A 19,773-nucleotide genomic window follows, 5' to 3' on the forward strand; every position below is an offset into this window, starting at 1 on the left:
TACAAAAAATACCAACTTGGTTTATTGGATAAAAACAGTGGTAAAATGGACATAAAGCCAAAAGTTAGAAAGAGACATTTTTACATCCTCCCCGGGCTCAAAACCATATTTCCCATCATCTGGGGTTAAGATGTTAGAGAGCCAGAAACCCCTAAAATCCCTCACTCTTCACCTGCACTGAAAACAAGGCTTGCTGTAGGGGAAACCAAGAAAGGAGAAAGTCAGAGGCAACTTTACTCCCGTCTAACATCTTCATCCCTGTAAGTCTCTGGGTTGGAGGGAAGCAGGAAAGGAATAAGGGGGCCAAAGTAGCTGGGAACAGCATCTAGGGCCCATTGCCCAAGATGTCCTAGGGGAAGTTATCCTTGTCCCCATCCAATCCCTAATAAGTACCATTGTCAGGCCTTGGGAAATACAGTAAAGGGGATAGTTGGTTCAAAAACCAGGTGTGGTCTCCAAACCCTCCTCCAGCACTGGTAAAGCCCTGAAAGTGACCGTCCAGGGCTGTGGGCGCCACATCTTTTCCCTCCTGCCCAAACAAGAGGTAAAAAGGAATTCCTTGGGATAGAGCAAGCCCAGCTGCTCTTAAATCTCCACGTCGCTTTCCTTGTCATTGTCATGGTCTCCATCATAGAACTCATTGGGTGCCTCTGGCCTGCAAAGCAAGGGAGAGAGGTCAGGGTCCTATTCCCCAAATTCTCATCTTCCCCCACACAGGCACCCTCTCTGGAGCAACGTCTTAGGCCCCTTTTGTCAAGGAACTACTCCTCTCCTGTTGGCAGAGACTGGTAGTGATCCACTCCATCCATTCTTGTAGTCAATAAACATTTACTGAGGGACTACTCTATGCCAGCCACCATCATAAGCCACAGCGATACAGTAGACAATAAGTTCAGTAAAATTTCTGCCTATCCTCAAAACACTTACCAAATAAACAAGACTGACAGTAACTAACAAAGTAAATAAAGATGATAATTTACCATGGTGGAAAGTGCTCTGAAAAAAAAAAAAAAAAGGAATAAAGGGATCTGAATGAGAGTGAAGGGGGGAAAAAGGGTAAACTTCAGGAAGAATTATTACAGACAGCTTTTCTAAGGTAAGACTTCAAATCCGAGAAGGAGCTAGCCAGACAAATATCTGTGGAAGCCCATTTTAAGCTGCAAGAAAACCAAGTACAGTGTTATCAGGTGGAGGGTGACTGACGTATTCCAGTAGGAGCACGGAGGCCAGGATAGTTGGGAGCAGTGTGCAGGGAGGAGAGTAGTTACAGACAAGACCATGGACATAGGCAAACACCAGCACACAGGGCTTTCTAAAGCCCTGGTCAAAGAATGGGGTGTTGTTCTAAGAGCAATGGAAAGGAGAGTGATGAAAGGGATGCGAAAGCAACTCAGTGCCCAGTAAGTACTCAATACCTGTTTCTTTCTTTTTGGAAAACTACTCTCTGAGAGAGTATGAGTAACTGAAAACTGAATTACCTTGCCCACACTGATAACTGAGCAAGAAGGGAGAAAGTCGTCAAAGAGAAGCTGGAGAACAAAGTCAGGGAAAGCCCTATCTGCCTGGTAAACAATGTCTCAGTTACCTCTGAGTGCATAAGAGTTAAAGATGTGGGGTCAGAGACTCAGGCTTGACTCTCAGTCCTGATATTTAACTAGCTGTAGGACCTTTGGCAAATTACTTAACCTCTCTGAGCCTCAGATTCCTCCTCAGGTAATTTGAGGATAATCTTTTAGGGTTGTCTGATGACAGTAGAACAATGACATGAAGATACATATGTTTTAATATAAAGCACTTAGGATTGAGTCTGATGCTTAGCAAATCCACAAAAAGTAGTCACTCCTATTACAATTCTGCAAGTGCTATGCAAGCTGGAACTATAGGCATCAAAGAACAGGAACTCGGTGAGTGGTCTCACAGTGAGGTAGGGCTTAGGGCAGGAAGAGGCCTGAGGCTTCTGCTGGCTGTTGAGAGGGGGTAGTATTATACAGAGACTAGGCCCAGACACCAGCCTAGAACCAGAGATGAAAAAGCCAAACTTTGCCAAAAGGAGAAACTTCAAAGCACATTTCTAAGAAAATCAATTCTAGAAGTCAAGCTTCAGAGACCTGGAGAAGTTGACAAGGAGGCGATGCATTCAAAAGGAATCCTTAGGCCAGAGGTTCTGATACCTCCTCAACCAGGAGTGGGAAGAAGAGGGTGTTCATGGAGGAGGAGTAGAGTGGTTCCAAAGGTCCAAGCAGTAAAGCCCAGATCTAAAGGAGAAATCTGAAAGCTGACCTCTAAGAGAAGCAGATTCTGGAAGGGACTGAGAAGGTCATCACACTCAGAGCCAGCTCGAACCTCTAACACTGTGTGGGAGGTGCAGGTAACCAGCTGTGGTTATCCCTCAGTCAAGTAAGGATATCTGTTCTCCATTAAGTGCATCTGTTTCTACACTTCTTGTTTCTGCTGTCTTTTCCCTTCATTTTTCAGAAAAACCTATTCTGGGATTTAAAAAATTTTTTAAAAGCTCTAATCTCTTTTTTTCCCTAACTCAATGCACATGTAAATATTTTAATATGTATCTCAGAAAGATAAAGACTTAAAAAAAAGACATAATATAATTATCACACCTGAAAAAAATGAACAGAGGAAAGATATCAAAGGGTCTTAGAGAGTATATAAGCAATGACCTGTAGAGCTCTGAACCTGGAAGAAGCATGTAAAATGCTGGGAATATTATAAACTGTTATAGATTTTTTTGGAGGGCAATTTGGCAACAAATATAAAAAGTTTTAGTGCACACAGCCTACTGAAACAAGCATACAAAGACGTATATTTGTATAAGGGGGTGCATCACCATATTCTTTGTGATGGTAAAAAAAAAAAAAAAAAAAGGGAAATAATGTAAATGCCATCAGTGGTACTTAGATTATGCTACACCCACACAATGCAATATTATATAGCTAATAAAATAATGAAGCAGATCGATACATAATCACATGGAAAGATATGCTGTTTTGTTAAAAAAAAAGGTGTAAATTGTAGAGCAACTTGTATGGAATAATCCAACTTACATTTAAAAACAAAAGATGCACAAACTCTGAGAATGAGTGTGTAGGTGTTTGTGTTCATACATGTATGTTGAGTAGTATACTTATAATCTATTGAAAAAGATCTATCTGAAAAAAATAGAAATCAAACTATTAACAGTGGTTACTTGTCAAACTGGTCTGGGACTGTGTGAATGCAAGCTTAACATATTTTGGTGTTGTTTAAAATTTTGACAATAAATTACTTATTTGTGGCATACCCACACACATACACACACACCAAGAGTGTGGAATTGCAACAGACCAAAAAGTAAGTACTAAAGGAGCTAAGCCAGAAGCAATCAAGCTAATGCCTTCCAATTTACTTTTTCCCCTCTTAATTTCCCCCATATGCCTGTTGGAAGCCCCGGCTGTCAAATCACTGCCCCAGACCTGCTATAGTTCTCTTCAGGACCCCTCTCCTCTGCATCAGCCTCGTCAGTCCTGTCATAGGTCAGAAGGTCTGCAGGCACATCATGAATCTGGACGCTAGGTGCATGGTTCAGCATCTTCAAGTTTTCAAAGATTGTCTGGCGGATCTGGTCCAGGTACTGATTTGGGATTTGGAATAGAGAGTGAGTGATTCCCAGAGCACCCACACTTCTAGCTACCTTTCACCCATACCATCCTAGTTCTAATCCCTTTCTGAATCCTAGTTCAAGTACCCACCTGATAAATGTCCCTCCTCCCGACCCCAATTGCCTCTACTTGAACCCAGGCTGTCTCCTAGCTGATAAGAGTTATAGTGACAACTAAGAACTTTCCTCTCTTCTCTGGTTTCTCTGATTTCATCCTGGACCTCTCCTAGGCTCCCCCAACCCTTGTGTTCAGTTTCTCCAAGCTGCTGACCTGGCGTGAGTTCTGATTCTCGATGCGGGTGCTGACATCTGGATGGAGTGTGAAGTCCGGGGCAAAGTACTCGAAGTATTCTAAGCAGGGAAAGGGAGATCAGGAGAGAAGGCATGGCTTAGACAGAGACAGGCAGGTCCTGAGACTTCCCAACCTATCTCCTTCCCATCCAAACCCCCTGCAAAAGAGCTGTCCAATCTTTTCCCTGCTTAGGAGTTCAGTCTGTAGAGCTCCTAGAGTGTCAAATTTCCAACCTGTAATAATAATAAGAAAAAAATTCTGATCTGCCTTCAAACCAGGCTATTCAGGGGTCTTCTGAGAATGGCTTCCTGCTATGGGGTATCATGGGGTGGTCCTTACCACTATAGGGAAGCTCCTCACTAATGGCCTCTTCTACCAGCAGCGATGTTTCATATGTCCTGAAACCAAACAGCAGAGTGGGCTCAGCTGAGCAAGTGGGCTGAAGGGCCCACCTGGCCATCTCTCAGGGAGCCCCCAACTCACAGTGGACAAGGGGGAGGAAGAAAATCAGGGAGCATGCTCACCAGCAGCGGGCAACATTTCGGACAGTATAGCCACCACCACCTAGCACCAGAAGAGGGATATTGAAGCTCTTGACATATTCGACGCATTCCCTGTTAAAAGGAACCAGGGGAATAGCTGGAGGAAGTTCTCAAAAACTCAAAGTGTACATCTCTAGCTACTGCCTGGAAGGAGCACAAGGAAACTAGAAAATGTTCCATATCTTTTTTCTTTAATTTTTTTTTTAACATTTATTCATTTTTGAGAGACAGAGAGAGACAGAGCATGACTGGCGGAGGGGCAGAGAGAGAGGAAGACACAGAATCCAAAGCAGGCTGCAGGCTCTGAGCCGTCAGCACAGAGCCCAACGCAGGGCTCAAACTCACGGACTGTGAGATCATGACCTAAGCCGAAGCAGGACACTTAACTGACTGAGCCACCCCAGCGCCCTGAAAAGGTTCCATATCTTGATCTAGGTAATGAAATTCATTGATTTATACTCTTGAGATATGTGTAATGTATTGCATACATATTGTATCTCAATAAAAATTTAAAAAACAAAGTGCACTCCCACCTCCATCCTGCTCAACACCCACCCTGACACCCTACCTGTTAATCAACTATTCTCATTAATGCACCAATAAGTGCTGTCAGTTCTAGCCTCCAAAATAGAACTCCAATCATGTACGTCTCATTGGTCACCTTCTCCACCTAAACCCAGGCACTGCATCTGCTGCCTGGACGACACCAATGGCTTCCTAGCTGGTCTTCCCACCTCCACTCCTGTCCCCAACCCCCACCCCAATCCTTCCTGCATTCAGCAGTCAGAGCCGTCGCTTTCTCTTTTTATTTTTTTAATTTTTTCTATGTTTATTTATTTTTGAGAGAGACAGAGACAGAGTGCTAGTTGGGGAGGGGCAGAAAGAGAGGGAGACACAGAATCCAAAGCAGACTCCAGGCTGTGAGCTGTCAGCACAGAGCCTGACAGAGGGCTCGAACTCACGAACCGTGAGATCATGACCTGAGCCGAAGTCGGACACTTAACCGACTGAGCCACCAGGCGCCCCAGAGCAGTCACTTTCAAACCTGAGTTGGATCATGTCACTTCCCTGTTTAAAATCTTCCAGCAGTTTCCCATCATATCTGAAATATAATCCAGACTCCTTACCATGAGGTAAGGGCTCTGTACAACCTTGCCACGGCTGCCTTTGCAGGCCTCAAGCCAAACCACCTCCAGCTTGCTCCCTGTGTTCTTGCCTCACTGTTGTGACTTCATCTCCTCTGCTACACCAGCTCTTCCCTGTCTCAGTGCCTCTGCATGGGCCTTTCTCACTGCATAGGAGTGACTCTCTCTATTCTTCCTATGGCCCATTTGCCACCTACCCCCACTTTGTGTATCAAGGCCCAAAGCCACTTGAAAACCTGGGGGCAGGGAAGGAAGGCAAATCTCACCCATGCCCTCGAATGCTGAGGTTGAAGCAGCCTAGACGATCACAGCCCAGAGAGTCAGCTCCACACTGCAAAAAGCAAAACCCCAGGCAGCTGCAGTGAGATAACCGATCAGAACGTCCCAGATGTCCTTCACTTCCTTTCCCTGACCAACACTGGGGCTCTCCTCCTCCCTGCTTTCTTCCCCTAAGCCCAGGCAAAGCCCTCTTGAGGAGGCACTGACAGTATTACCTGGAGCACAATGCACGTGGGTTGGTAGAAGTCCACTACCTGGTTGATAACCGGCTGGAAAAGGTGCTTGTAACCTGGGAGAGGGCCAAAGATGGGCACCTGGCACCCCAAGGGGATGGGGAGACAGGGAACAAAAGGAAAAAGGGGGTTGAGAGAGCATGTAGCCCAGGAAAAGGGGCAACCCAAAGAACCAAATCACTGGTTCTAAACTTCTGAATGGGGTCCCAGACACCTTTGAGTGACTGATGAAAGCTAATGACCCTTTTCCCAAAAAAATGCACCTACACATAACATGTTGCATACAATTTCCGGGGGGTTCATGGTCCCTCTGAAGGCCATTCATCCTTAAGGACACCTGGCCCAATAGCAGACAATACCAGGCAGAAGAGGTTAATTCAAGGAGAGAAAGAAGAGGTCTAACGTGCAGGGAAAAGACTTCAATACTTACTCTGGTCATCAATGCCATCCCGCAAGGGCACATTTAGACAGTAGTAGCGGCCACTCTCTGCTCCAACTTCATACATGTCACCTATAGGGAAGTGGAGAGTATGGGGTGGGAGCCATCCACAGAGGGCACTCACAACCCAGCTGCTTCAACCCCAACCCGTACCCTGAGGGCCTCTCACTACATCTATGTCCCTCCACCACATACTCCCTAGAGCCACCCCACCTCTCGTGGCTTGCATTTATTCAACAAATAATATTTGTGGGCCTACTATGAGCCAACCTGTGTACTAGGCACAGGGGATCTAGTAGTAAAAAGAACTAAGAAATGAATGAAATCCCACCAAGCTTATATTCTTGGCAGGTGGGCATGATGAGGAGGGACACAGTAAACAAAACAAAACACCGCAATAAATACAAATAGCAGCGAGTGCTCTAAGAGAAGCAAGCACGAGGATGTGACAGAGTAATGGGGAAGGAGGGATTACTTTTAACTGTGGTGGTCAGGAGAGACTTCTCTGAGGAGAGGCCACCTGAGCCGAGACCTGAAGGTTGAGCAGGAGGCCATCACAGTGAAGAGCTGAAGGAGCAAAGGGGACGGTCATCCCTATTCCCATACCTGTGCCAGGAAAGAAGTAGTTTCCATATTTGTGGAAGGAGACTGTCATGACCCGGTCAGTGAGGTAGAAGGCTTCCTGAACTCCATCACCGTGGTGGATGTCAATATCAATGTAGAGCACCCGAGGGTGGTACCTGGGATGACGGCCAAGCCAGGGTCTGAGGTAGAATGGAACTCCAGCAAGAAAACCATCCAACCCACTCCTCCCAAAACAAGGTCTGGAATTAGGAAGAGTCTGCTTCAGCCCAAATCCGCTGAAACCTAATGCCATCCCTAAGGGCAACCCTGGGGCTCCAGCCTGGAGGCAGGGACAGGAGAGGGATGTGCAGAGAAGACTGAAATGTGAGCAGGCAGCAGGGAGTTTCCAGCAACACACAGAGGACGTAGTCTGAGCAAAGCATTATGAACTGTGGAGAAGCTAGTATGGGGGTGGAGGCCGGGGTCAGGGCCAGTGCCATCTGAGAGACCTCCTCACCCACAGGTCTCACAAGTCCCTCCAACTCCTCCCAGGCTACTTACTTGAGCAGCTCCAGGATGCCAATCACAATGTCATTGACATAGCAGAAGCCAGAGGCCTATAGTGAGACAGTGGTCTTACAAAGAGAGGAACGACTCCTCTACCCAGCTGCCCCCTACTGTCATCCTGACCACCTACCTAGGGCAGTCATTGTCTCCCCCATCATCTCCTCACTCACCTCAAATTTCTTGGCATGGTGCAGACCACCAGCCCAGTTAATGGCAATATCACAGATCTGAAAGACAAACACCCAACTCACAGTCCTCCTTGTCCATCCCCAAAGCTGGAAGCTCAGGCTCAGGGTTAAGGCCTTGAGTGAAAGGACCCATAGGAAAGGGAGAACAGGACTCAGGGCCATGGTCACCTTGTTGTTCAGCTGGGTTGCTCCTTGCAGAGATGCGCCTGTGTAACGGGAACAGAACTCAAAGAGCCCGGGAAACACTGGGCTGCAGGGAAGAGAAGCAAGTAAGAGCTCTTTATTTCCAACCAGGTCCTTCCTACACCTCTCCCCTAACTCCAAACCCCTCCAACCTCCATTCTTTAATAACCTTCTCCCCACACCCTATGCACCCAGGTTATGTGCAAATTTATTCAATGAATATTTTGGACCAAACCATGTACCAAGCCCTGTGCAAGTCACTGGATGGAAGTAAAAAAACATTTAACTCTGTCAGGGAGTTTGCATCCTGGCTGGGGAGAAAAGTAGGCAGCTTCTAGGTACTTAAGCAACACACCAAAAAGGAAATAAATTAAGAGAGAACATAAACTTTGTTATTCTTAAAAGATTCTTTTATGCATATCAGATTTTAACACAATGTTCAATAATATTCTTTAGAATCACACATTTTTAAGAAAAAACTGTATTCCCATATACAGTTTAAGGATAAGGATAACCCACAGAAAGTAATAAGGATAAACTATAGAAAGTCTTTAACAAAGCGTGTGGTACCTAGTACTCCAGAAGTTGATGTTAATTATAATTATTACCTTCTTTTTTTTATAAAAAGGAGAGGCTTAAAACCAGATACAAAACATTATATATTATATGGCTCCATTTATATAACACTCTGGAAAAGGCAAAATATAGGGACAGACCTCAGATCAGTAGTTACCTGGAGCTAAGCTGGAAAGAAGAGACTGACTGTAAGAGTGTAAGAGCCCTTTGTGGAATAATAGAAATAATCTATACCTTGATACACACTGTTAAAACTCTCAGAATTACAAGCCTAAAAAGGGTGAGTTTTAGGGGCACGTGGGTGGCTCAGTCAGTTAAGCATCTGCCTCTTGATTTCTGCTCAGGTCATGATCTCACAATTCGGGAGACCAAGCCCCACATCAGGCTCTATGCTGACAGCACAGAGACTGCCTGGGATTCTCTCTATCTGCCCCTCCCCTACTCTACCCAAAATAAATAAATAAAAAAAATTTTAAAAGTGTTAATTTTACTGTATGCAAATTTACCTTCATAAACTTGACTTATAAAAAAGGAAAGGATTAAAAGACCCCTCCCTAGTTTTAGTTCTCAAAAAATAATCGTTCAGCTGATATATTTGACTACAAAAAAGAGAGGTGTAGGGAGTTTTATAATTTCTCAAAGGTTCTGGGAAGAATTAACAATTGATACCTAGAAAACTAAGCAAATGAGAAAACAATGTGATTATCGACTCCTGGAAAAACAAAAAGGTGTACAAATAGAAAAATTAAATCATACTATACTATCTGGCTCTCTAGTAAGTGAATTTTTCAAAGTTATAACGATGTAAACATAGAATACTTATTTAATAAAAATAGTGATATATTGTGAAGGTAGAAGGGAAGGGGAAGCCAGGGTGATGGTATGAGGAGACTAAATGCTCATTTCCCATACTAAGGGCTTAACAGAAAACACTTTAAGTTGTAAAGTGAAAAAATAGCAATACAAGCACATTACAACAGGCAGTATAATATGGTAGCACGATTTAAGAGACAAATTCTGGAGCCAGATTACCTAGGTTCAAGCTTTGACTCTTCAACACTTGGTAATGATCACATTGGACAAGCTATTTAAAGTTTCTGGGCCTGAGGCGCCTGGGTGGCTCAGTCCATTAAGTACCCAACTCTTGATTTGATTTCAGTTCAGGTTCATGATCTCACACTCTCTATCTCCCTCAATCTCTGTCCCTCCCCCATGCATGTAGGCTCTGGCTCTTTCCTCTCTAAACTAATTAATTATTAATTAAATTTAAATAAATAAAGTTTCTGTGCCTAAGTGTCCTCATCTGTAAAAAGGAGACAATAGCAGACCCTGGTTCACAGAGATTGATGAGATTAAATGAGCTAATGCCTGTGAAGCATTTAGGATAGTACCTGACACAAAGAGGGCATTACTTAAGTATTAGAGATTATTAGGAACAGTAGTAGATTAATATCAGTGCTTTGAAATCCAAAGGTAAATATCAGAAGAAATAGCTAAGGACCTGAAAGTGGCTGCCACTGGGGAGAGGGATTTTATGGGTGGGAGGGATAGATCTGGGACTGGTTTTTTTTTTTTTTTCCATTAAAAGCCTTGCAGTATAATTGGGTTTTTTATAGTACATTAATTTGAAAACCATCAAAATTAATTAATTCCCAATTAATTAAAAGGGAAAATCCCTGATTCTCATCTGAAATACACACATAGGTGTGAGTGTAGCTTAAGTTTGACAGCACAACCGAGGCAGTGCAAAGGGCCCAGTGGTAGGTACTATTCCCTAACTGCACAGAGAGCAGTTACAGAGCCCCAGCTGTGGCCTGAGGGTGACTGCATTCTGACACCTGTAAAGTTAGCTCAGAACCAACAGCAGCAGCAATAAAAAATACCAAGGAAGCTCCCAAGACAGCATGCGATCAAACACCAAAAGACGAGGGCAGTGTGTACAGGACAGAACTTTGTGCCTCGTGTGGTCAAGAAAGTCTTCATGGTATGAAACTTCATGGTGGTGTGAAGACCAGGAAGGCCTTGGAGAGGTTGAAAGAGGAGCAAAGGGCATTCCAGAAAGGAATCCAATGCAAGCAGGGACATGAGGGTAAGCCTGGGAAGGTGGTCAATGCCAGCCTAAGGACTTGGTTTCCATCTTCCAGCCCAGAGTGCTTCCACTGGCAACACCTTTCGGGGAACACTGAAGTGTTTGAAAACCCGGGCTTTGGATCTGAATCCTGCCACTTTCACTGACCAGTTTTGTGACTCGGGCTAGTTACGTAAATCTCCTCAAATTTTGGTATCCTTATGCCTAACTTAAAAGGACTACAACATCTCACTGTTGACGTGAGAATTAAGTGGATGTACCAGCAAACCTGAGCATAGCAGAGTAAGCACTCAATAAACAGTAGCTGTTGTAGGAAACTACAGATCAACAGCCTGGTTTCCTCAAGAAATAAATTCAAAGTAGAGAAGGAAACACTACAGATTAAAAGTCTTAAGAAATGTTATCAACCAAATACAATCAACTGCAAGAAAGAAAAGTTTAGGAGACAGTTGGAGAAATCTGAATACTGACTGCATATATGATGATATTGAGGAATTACTGCTAATTTTTTAGGAGTGATAATCACAATGTGTATGGGGGGGGTTGTTCTCTTTTGTTTTTAATTTTTAGAGTTAGGGAGAGACAGCAGGAGTTGAGGCAGAGAGAGAATCTTAAGCAGCCTCCATGCTCAGTGAGGAGCCCGGCATGGGGCTTGATCCCAAGACCCTGGGATCATGACCTGAGCTAATAACAAGAGTTGGATGCTCAACTGACTGAGCCACCCATACACTCAAGCATGTACAGTTCTTTTTTAAGAGTATCATTTGGAGATACACAATAAAGTATTTACATGTCGTTTCAAAAATGTTAGGTTTGCTTTAAAATGATCTGTAATGCAGATGAAGTAAGATTGGTCATTTGTTTGTAAGTGTTGCAGATGGTGATGGATATAGGGGAGTTTACAGTACTATTCTTTTGAAATGTTTGAAATTTTCCTAATAAAAAGTTTAAAAATAAATTGAGTAATGGTAACTGTTATGACTATTACATTTTCATGAATATATACAAGAATGCAAGCAAGGATCATGGCTTATCTTTGTTATCCACTCCCTTCCCCAAAGGACCTAACTCTGAGTCTTGTTTGTAAGAAAAGCTCAATGTAAACCTCTCTCAGGGTAAATCACTCTCTTACTTTTAAAACACTTTGATAATTTGTCTACTCTAAGGGTAAGAGCCTCAATTAATAATAGGGCTATTTACCATTTAAAGGTTCTAAGCATCTCTTTAGCCTTGATTCCGATTACTCTTTCCTTCATAAAATGTGGTTGACCTTTTTTGTTTCTCAAATGAGTGGCATACCACACTTGCACAAACCCTCAGCACAGATTGTCCCTGATACCCAATGACATTCCTGCCTCAACTTGTGTCCTCCCAACCACCTTTCACCTAATTACTTCCTATTCTTTCTTCAGATCTCCTTAACCTCCGTTACTTCCCCTAGAAAGCCTCCACTGACAACCCCATACCCATGACAGGTAATTCTCCCAAGTATACACTCTCACAGTTGGCCATGTACCTCTCCTTCACAGGACTTAGCACAGGGCCTGGCCTAAGGCAAACAACCAATAAATATTTGTTGAAAAAAACCAAATGAGTAAATGATGAGTCACTGACAAATAGGACCCCTTTCATATGTTCCCACTGCTGCCAGGAGACCTCATTCAAGCATTCTCCTTGAAATGGCTGGCATTAAAAACCCCAGGCCTCCCCTCACCAGTCATCGCCCACGTTGAAGGCATTAAGGCTCTTGGTGAAGCCTTGCATATTGGTGGGGCTGACTCTCTGCAAGAAGTCGATGTAGTCCTCAGAGTGAAAGCGGCACATGTCATGCTGGGAAGCCTGGTACGGCTTGAAGACCTCGGGATGGAAAACAAGGTGAATGGAGGCAAGGTCAGTCCCATTCATTGGGCTGAGACTGCCCACACTGACCCCAGCCCCGCGGAGTGTCCAAAAGCACACACAGCAGTGGTCCTATCACTGCTGCAATCCTTGCTATTATATGAAACAAACATCAGTAAAGATGAGAGGCTCTGATTAGCCAGGTGGGGTACTATGATCAAACCTTCTAAAGACCAGTGGGCTTGCCTTCTTCCCACTTCCAGCCCAATCTTTCCCACCTTCTCAACCTTGAGCCCTGATCCATTGCACTTTTCCTTGGACCTCCTAGTTTTGATTCTTTCCATACTCATCTCCTCCCCTTGGCTCTGATGCCATCCTTTCTCTCCTTGGAGTTCTTAATTTTGGAGTTAAATAATACAGGATTTGTGACAACCTTCTAATTAAAAACCAAAGTGCCAAGGTGCTAAGCCAGAGATTTATTATCTTTTGAGGGGTTCACACAGTTCTTTAGAAATTAGGCTAGAACAAAAAGTTTCTCTCCCCAGAAAATGCACACAGGTACATACCAGCAAACAATTTCAAAGGATTCATAGAATCATGCACTAACATCACCTCAGTCTTTTCTATAACCATTTCACTTTTCTGTGCCTCAGCACAAACAGTGGGCAACACTCATTCATACTGTTGTCCAATTCCCCTTGTGACCCAAGAGGGCTAAACTTAACTGCTATAATCGCCTATCACAACTATAAAATCCAAGCTGGGGATTATCTGTCCCCATGTGCATATCTGGGAGATGGGAGCAATTAAGTAGAACTGTGTGGGGGTATTCTAAGTTCATAAGGAAATACCCACGACATCTCTTCTCTTTCACACACACATAGGTATTTGCGCACAGGCCTGCGGAGTCCTCCCTGGAGCTCTAGCTCCTTAGAGGCACAGAGAGGTTGCGGAGAAGGGGTGGGAACCGGTGGGAACACTTCACATCCAGATACAGTGATCCAGCCCCCTCTCTCTTTCTTGAAGCCACAGCACTGCCCACACCCTAAGATGCTGAAAAGGAAAACATCTGCCTTTAAACCAGCCCCACTCCACCCTAACCATAGGCCAGAGGTTGGTCCACTTGAGGTCAAAGGTTAGCGATCTAAGATGAAGAAGTAACTCCCATTAAGTCGGTGGATCCACCCACCAACACTACGCACAAGGTGGGTGTTCCTGACTCCTGAAATCCAGCCTCCGCCCCATCCCAAGGGTAGGTCGCACCCCGTGCTTTCAGTGCAGCCCACCTATCCTAGGGCCGCCCAGCTCGCCCCCACCCTCAAAACCCAACAGCGATGTTGGGACTCACGATCATCTTCTTATAGAGACCGTAGTGCAGGACCAGACTATGGGTCAATGCCAAGCGATGGGGCTTCATAGGGTGCCCTGCCCCTGGGGGTGGGAAAAGAGTTCGTCAGTACCCTTCGCTGGAGTTGTAGTCCCCCCGCCTCGTAACTTCCGCGTCCCGAAACCCCTCGCGTACCACCTTGTTCCCTCACCGTAGTGGAAGTTGCCCACGTCAGGGTCGTAGAAATAGGCCACGGTCTTGGCCATGGTGCCGGCGGGACCAGGCCCCGTGCCTCCGCCGCCCGCCCGGCTGCCTGCCCCACCCCCGCTCGTACGTGCTGCGCAAGCACGCAGCCTGCCTCTGCGGAACCGGGAAATCCAGGCCCCGCCTCCCGACCACGCCCCCTGCGGAGTTCCTCCCCTCGCTTGGCTAGCCCTTCTAGGTTCTGGAGCGTGAGCTTCTGGACTTTGCGGAGGACGCGTAGCATCGGTCCTAGGATGCTAGGGTCATTTCCTTCCGGGCGGGGGCCAAATCCTCGGGAAGCTGAGCCATCTCGTCCAGCCACCTGCCCCAAACGGGGCTCAGGCCGTGGTCACCAGTCTAGGAGACTCCGGAGAACCAGCCACGCTGTCCCTCTTGGGTGGAGAAAGCCAGCTTTCCCCGGCCCACTGGGAAGATTCCTGACTATCCACTCGGCTGAGGCATCTGAGGGCCGGAGCCGCGCCCGGCGTGCGGGATAGACCCGTGAAGAGCACTCTCGTCTGACTGCCTGTGCTCCCCGCCCGGACCCAGGCTCGGCGCCGCACACTCCCCCCGCGGAGGGGGGACGGCGCAGTCACGCGCGCACCACACTTGCGCTCACAAGCGCGCAAGGCTCTAGCTCTCCGCCCCGCACACCTGCGCTCCGCCCCCTGGTCCTGGGCTGGCGACTGGCGAAGGCATTTGGGAACCTAGGGAGGCTGCGGCAGCGCCCCCACCCTCATCTCCTTCCCCTTCCCACAGTCGGAGTTGTCCGAAGCCTGCCGCCGCTCCCAACCAGCCCGCATCCCTCTTCATCCTTCCCTCCCCCCGCCTGCCGCGGCACCGGTATCTGCAGCCGCAGCCCGGAGCCGGTGAGGCGGCGAAGGGGGGAGGGGGAGGAAGCAAGGGATGAGCGCCGGGAGGGCGTCGGGGGCCCTGAGCCGGACTAGGACGCCCCTGGAGCAGGAACCCGAGCTGGAGCCGGAGCCAGAACCAAACCACCGGTACCGAGTGGGCCAGGTGGCCTGGATGGGAGGAACCCAAAGGGGTGGCATTGTGCGGAATACCCGCAGGGGAGGGGGCTGCAGAGGCCTGGCTCAGGCCAGCGCGGAGGAGGTGCGGACGCTGACTCAGGCGCGATTCTTAAGCCGACCGCCTGAGAATTCCGTCCCATCTCGCTCTGCAGTGTCCTTGGGAGGGACGGAAGCGCAGGACAAGCTGGAAAGGGGAACGCTCTGGGCGTCGGGGAAGCAGGATCAGGGTCGCGGAAGAGGGCTTGCGCATCCGCCGTCTGGCACCCCGGCCCCGGACCAGCACCCCTGACACGGACAGCTCCTTGGTTGGGTAGGGGGGTGGGGCCGGACCTCCGAGGCTTGTCAGTTTCGGATCCTGAGGACCGAATTCCTATCCCTCCCCCAGTCCCTAGCTGCAGCCCCCTAACCCCAGGAGGCGCCCTGGCCCGCGCTCGCCCCCCAGGGCCTCATGTCGGAACCACAGCCTGACCTGGAACCGCCCCAACATGGGCTGTACATGCTCTTCCTGCTTGTGCTGGTCTTCTTCCTCATGGGCCTCGTAGGCTTCATGATCTGCCACGTGCTCAAGAAGAAGGGCTACCGCTGCCGCACGTCGAGGGGCTCGGAGCCTGACGATGCCCAGCTCCAGCCCCGTGAGTGAGGAGCCTAGAACCTGGCTCAGTCACCTTTCTCCCATACCCTTCACCCCACACCTCTTTCTGCCTTCCTGGCCAAGAGACCCAGGCCAAACCCTTACCATGCCTTCAGGGAGGCTTAATGATGCTTTCTTGAGTTTGCAAGTGGATGACACCATCCTGAAAGCAAGGCTAGAAAAGGCAGGATGGGTGGGAAGGGCTCACTGTTGGTAGTCTTGGGCTCCCACTTACCTTTCCCATCTTTACTGCCCTGACCCCTGAAATGCTAACATGCAGCATGATGGCAAACAAAAGGATAGATCTTGAGCAATAAGCCACAGAAGCCACCAGGTAATGTCCACGCAAAGCTGACTCATTTCCTGCTTCCTTGCCAACCTCTCATGCTTCAGCTGAGGACGATGACATGAATGAGGACACAGTAGAGAGGATTGTTCGCTGCATCATCCAAAATGAAGGTGGGTGTAGTCTGGCCCTTTGCTGTCCCTGCCCCGCAACCCACCCACCCCCCCACCCAGTCCCCACTCAATTTTCTCTTGCCCTGACCTCCACCTCCACTGACTCCCTCTTTTCCTTCTCCTCTCAGCCAATGCTGAGGCCTTGAAGGAGATGCTGGGGGACAGTGAAGGAGAAGGGACAGTGCAGCTGTCCAGGTGAGCTGGAAACAAGGGCCAGCATGACTTAGCTTGCCTTGGAGAGTACCCTCTCCTCCAGCACAATCCTTTCCCAGTGTCTTCGCATGTTTGGGGTGGGGGGGAACGCAAAGGTGGCTAACCTATAAGAAGAAAGAAGTTTTGTAGGAATCTGAGTTCCTTCAAATTATACTTCCATCTGGATGTCATCAAGCCTAACCTTTATCCCTTGTGCCACTCTTTTGGGTTAAACATTGCCCGCTTTCAGCAAACAACCCTGGGAGGGAGAACACATGATCATTAACGTCTTAATATTGTGTTTATTAGATAAATACAATAGTGTTGGGGCCTGGGGAAGGTGAGGCATCTGATGTTTTAAGAAGCGAAAAGGACAGGAGCAAATGGAAGAGGAAAGGAAATGGTAATGTCACTCCTGCTCCCCTCTTCCCTATTGTCCAGCGTGGATGCTACCTCCAGCCTGCAGGACGGAACCCCCTCCCATCATCACACAGTGCATCTGGGGTCTGCTGCCCCTTGCATCCACTGTAGCCGCAACAAGAGGCCCCCACTTGTCCGTCAGGGACGCTCCAAGGAAGGAAAGAGCCGCCCCCGGCCTGGGGAGACCACTGTGTTCTCTGTGGGCAGGTGGGGATAGAAAGCCCCAGGGAAAGGGAGTTTGAGGTGGGAGCCCCAATGATCAGGCACCTCATTCCAAAGGTGGTCCCCAGCTCTGTTCTCCTAGACTGTGAACTACAGCAGGAGTCAGGCTACACAGTATGCCCCACCATCTGGGGGAGGTCTCCCCTGCCCTAGGTCAGAAGGAAGTGGCCAGGAAACCCAGGATGTCCCTGGCTAAAGGGAAGCTGAGCAGCCTCTGAGTTATGGTCCTAAGCCCCAGTGTTCTCTCCCTTCCCAGGTTCCGGGTGACACACATAGAGAAGCGCTATGGACTACATGAGCATCGTGATGGCTCTCCCACAGACAGGAGCTGGGGGTCTGGTGGAGGGCAGGACATAGGGGGTAGTCAGGGGTCTGGGGGAGGGCATCCCAGGGCAGGGACACCTGCCATTGAGAGCCTGCCCCCTGAGAGGCCACAGCCCCTGGCCCTCGCCAGTCCCTTGGTGCAGAATGGAGGACTCAGGGACAGTAGCTTAGTCCCTTGTACACTTGAGGGCAACCCTAGAGCCTCTGCAGAGTCAGTGCTAGGGGCTGGAGGGAAGGGCCCAAGCCCAGGACTGGCCAGTCGAGAGGCAATTGGACAGCCAAGCAAACTGGACACCACAGATCACCAGGTATGAAGACATGGGCAGGGCTATGGTGGGCTCAGCTCTTATTGCCTCCTACCCTGGATTGAAGGGGAGGTGGCCCTGATATGACCCACATCCTGTTCTCCCATTGTTGACCACTTCTCTCTCACAGGTGTCTGCACCACGAGGAGCAGGGGGTGTGTGAGGTGAGTCTGCCTGGGCCCCAAGTCAGATAATCTCATCCTCCCACTCTCTACTTAAACCACCTAAGCCCATTGGCTCTCTGCACTCCCAGGCTTGGCCTTTGCTACACATTCTTTGGTTTAGTGGTGGGGAGTGGGCATGTGCCCCAGGAGGTAGGGAAGGTCCTGTAGCCCCTGGGTAAAAGCTGAGACACAGCTTGAATAGGAAGCAACACTGTTACCCTTCCTCTCCTCCAAGCCTCCTTCTTCAATGTACTGATGGACTACCGGCTGGCAGGGCCGGGGGTGGGTGGGCATGAAGGCCCTCCTTTCCACTGGACAGCACTGCCCTCAGCTGAGGAACCAGCTCTACTTCCATCTGGAGTTGCATGGTCTCAGTCTGGGGGACCTCGGGAGAAGTCTCCCCACCCCTATCCCTCAGTCTCTTTCACTTCCCCTGCCTGCCAACAGGCCGCCTGACCCCTTCCCCATCACCTCGCTCCATTTGCTAGAGCGTGGCAGCTGGGAGCAGGCCCCTGCCCTTGGTGGGCCCCTAAAGCAATAGCACCATAGGCCCCCTGCCCTCTTGGCACAAGAGGCTCAGGCCCTGGCTTGGGCTTAGTGCCCTTTATTCACTGTCAATAAATCCGCTCAGACCATTACAGCTGTTTTGCATACTGGCTCCAGCTCCTTTTGACAGGCTTGCCCCTGTTCCAGCCCCCAAACCCAGTGGCCATGGCATCTGGAGTGGGGTGGGTCACAGAGCCAGGGTGGAGACACAGATGGGCTGGAGCCACTCAAGACTTTGGAGAATTGGTTCCAGCCCCACAGATTTCTAGATATTTAACCCACTTAGAGATGGGGTGGTGGCAGAAGAAAAAGGGGGAGTTCCAGCCCTAGAAATAACAGGAGGACAATCGGGAGGGGAGTGAGTTCCAACCTCCAAAAAGGGGGAGAAGAAAAGTTTCTATTCCTGGAGGTGAGAGTAGAGATGGGGGAGACTCCAGCTTTTGGCTTGGTCACTTCAGATCATTGAGGGGGTGGTCTCTGACATCATGGAAATAGGGACAGCAGCATCACTGGGGAACAGCAGTCCCCTGGCTTCAGGTGAGAGGATCTGGGTGGCCAGGATCCGGGGCTTTAGCTGGTGGGGGAGGTGGTGGACGCATCTGTAGGGAACACATAGTCAGTGCTCCAGAAGCGTCCGTTGGGGATATCCCTGTCCATTTCGTCAAACCCCTAGACAAAACAGGACAAGTTGGAATGACACAATCTCCTCCAGGGGAGGGGCCCTTACCGGCCTGAGTCGAGGTGCCATCATGTCCAGGGGTCCAGGACATTCCAGGTCTTGGTCTGCAAACAAGAACCACAAGTCAGTCTTCAGGCTTTATTTTGTTCACTGCTGCATCTCCAGCATTTACGACAGTGGTACTCTCTAAGTATTTGTTGCATTAATGAATAGTCACTAATCGGAGCCATAAAATACATCATTACATCCATCCTCAACATTTATTTGGCACCTGCTGTATAATCAGCCCTGTGCAAGGTATCAGAGAGGGGAAGATGGAATTCACAGCACTCCCACTCCCAATGGCCATGCCAGGAACCTAAGAGTGAAAAACCAACAAACAAAATGAATAAGTGCTAAATCATTCCAAGTGAACTACAGGTATAGGAAGTACAGAATATGCTCACAGGGATCTCTGGAATCAACGAGGGAAGCTCCATGAAGAAAATAGAAGTGCCAGAAGGTTTTAGAAAAGGTAGACATTCCAAGAAAGAAAATGATGATACACACTAAGACGTTTGTAGGATTCAAGAACATTAGAGGCAGAGAATGCATACTGGGAAAACACTGGGAGAAGCTGGCTAATTTGTCAAATAATAATCA

General features: G+C 48.2%; 3 protein-coding genes across 6 annotated transcripts in view; 1 reads left to right on the plus strand and 2 right to left on the minus strand.

Moving 5' to 3' along the window:
• On the minus strand, positions 1-16,288 carry HDAC3 (histone deacetylase 3). Of its 3 annotated transcripts, none has more exons than XM_047086114.1 (15): positions 15,659-16,288; positions 13,937-14,019; positions 12,464-12,606; positions 8,070-8,151; positions 7,884-7,940; positions 7,708-7,763; positions 7,189-7,322; positions 6,574-6,654; positions 6,126-6,199; positions 5,898-5,962; positions 4,469-4,558; positions 4,284-4,342; positions 3,924-4,003; positions 3,468-3,625; positions 1-655 (listed from the first exon to the last, which is right to left on the minus strand). In XM_047086114.1, the coding sequence occupies exons 2-15, from the start codon at positions 14,003-14,005 to the stop codon at positions 586-588; spliced, it is 1,218 nt and encodes a 405-aa protein (XP_046942070.1). In that variant the 5' UTR covers positions 14,006-14,019; positions 15,659-16,288; the 3' UTR covers positions 1-585. The 3 variants fall into 3 exon arrangements, with proteins under 3 accessions (XP_046942070.1, XP_046942071.1, XP_046942069.1); XM_047086115.1 differs by lacking the exon at positions 15,659-16,288 and adding an exon at positions 14,111-14,407; XM_047086113.1 differs by lacking the exon at positions 15,659-16,288 and adding an exon at positions 14,127-14,231.
• RELL2 (RELT like 2) lies at positions 15,072-18,544 on the plus strand. The gene is made up of 8 exons (XM_047086116.1): positions 15,072-15,159; positions 15,575-15,821; positions 16,214-16,279; positions 16,408-16,474; positions 16,913-17,098; positions 17,370-17,745; positions 17,873-17,906; positions 18,142-18,544. The coding sequence occupies exons 2-7, from the start codon at positions 15,638-15,640 to the stop codon at positions 17,903-17,905; spliced, it is 912 nt and encodes a 303-aa protein (XP_046942072.1). The 5' UTR covers positions 15,072-15,159; positions 15,575-15,637; the 3' UTR covers position 17,906; positions 18,142-18,544.
• Positions 16,754-19,773, minus strand: part of FCHSD1 (FCH and double SH3 domains 1) — an 11,580-nt gene continuing 8,560 nt past the window's right edge. For both annotated transcript variants that reach the window (XM_047086112.1, XM_047086111.1), the window contains exons 19-20: positions 19,180-19,235; positions 16,754-19,051 (exon numbers count right to left, since the gene is read on the minus strand). In XM_047086112.1, coding sequence (XP_046942068.1) covers positions 18,986-19,051; positions 19,180-19,235 — 122 coding nt within the window. In that variant the 3' untranslated portion in view covers positions 16,754-18,985. The remainder of the gene's footprint in view (positions 19,052-19,179; positions 19,236-19,773) is intronic.

Source organism: Lynx rufus, unplaced genomic scaffold, assembly GCF_022079265.1.
Source record: "Lynx rufus isolate CCGP_SWC_20201006 ecotype Redwood Valley unplaced genomic scaffold, mLynRuf1.p SCAF_1, whole genome shotgun sequence".
Classification (NCBI taxonomy): domain Eukaryota; kingdom Metazoa; phylum Chordata; class Mammalia; order Carnivora; family Felidae; genus Lynx; species Lynx rufus.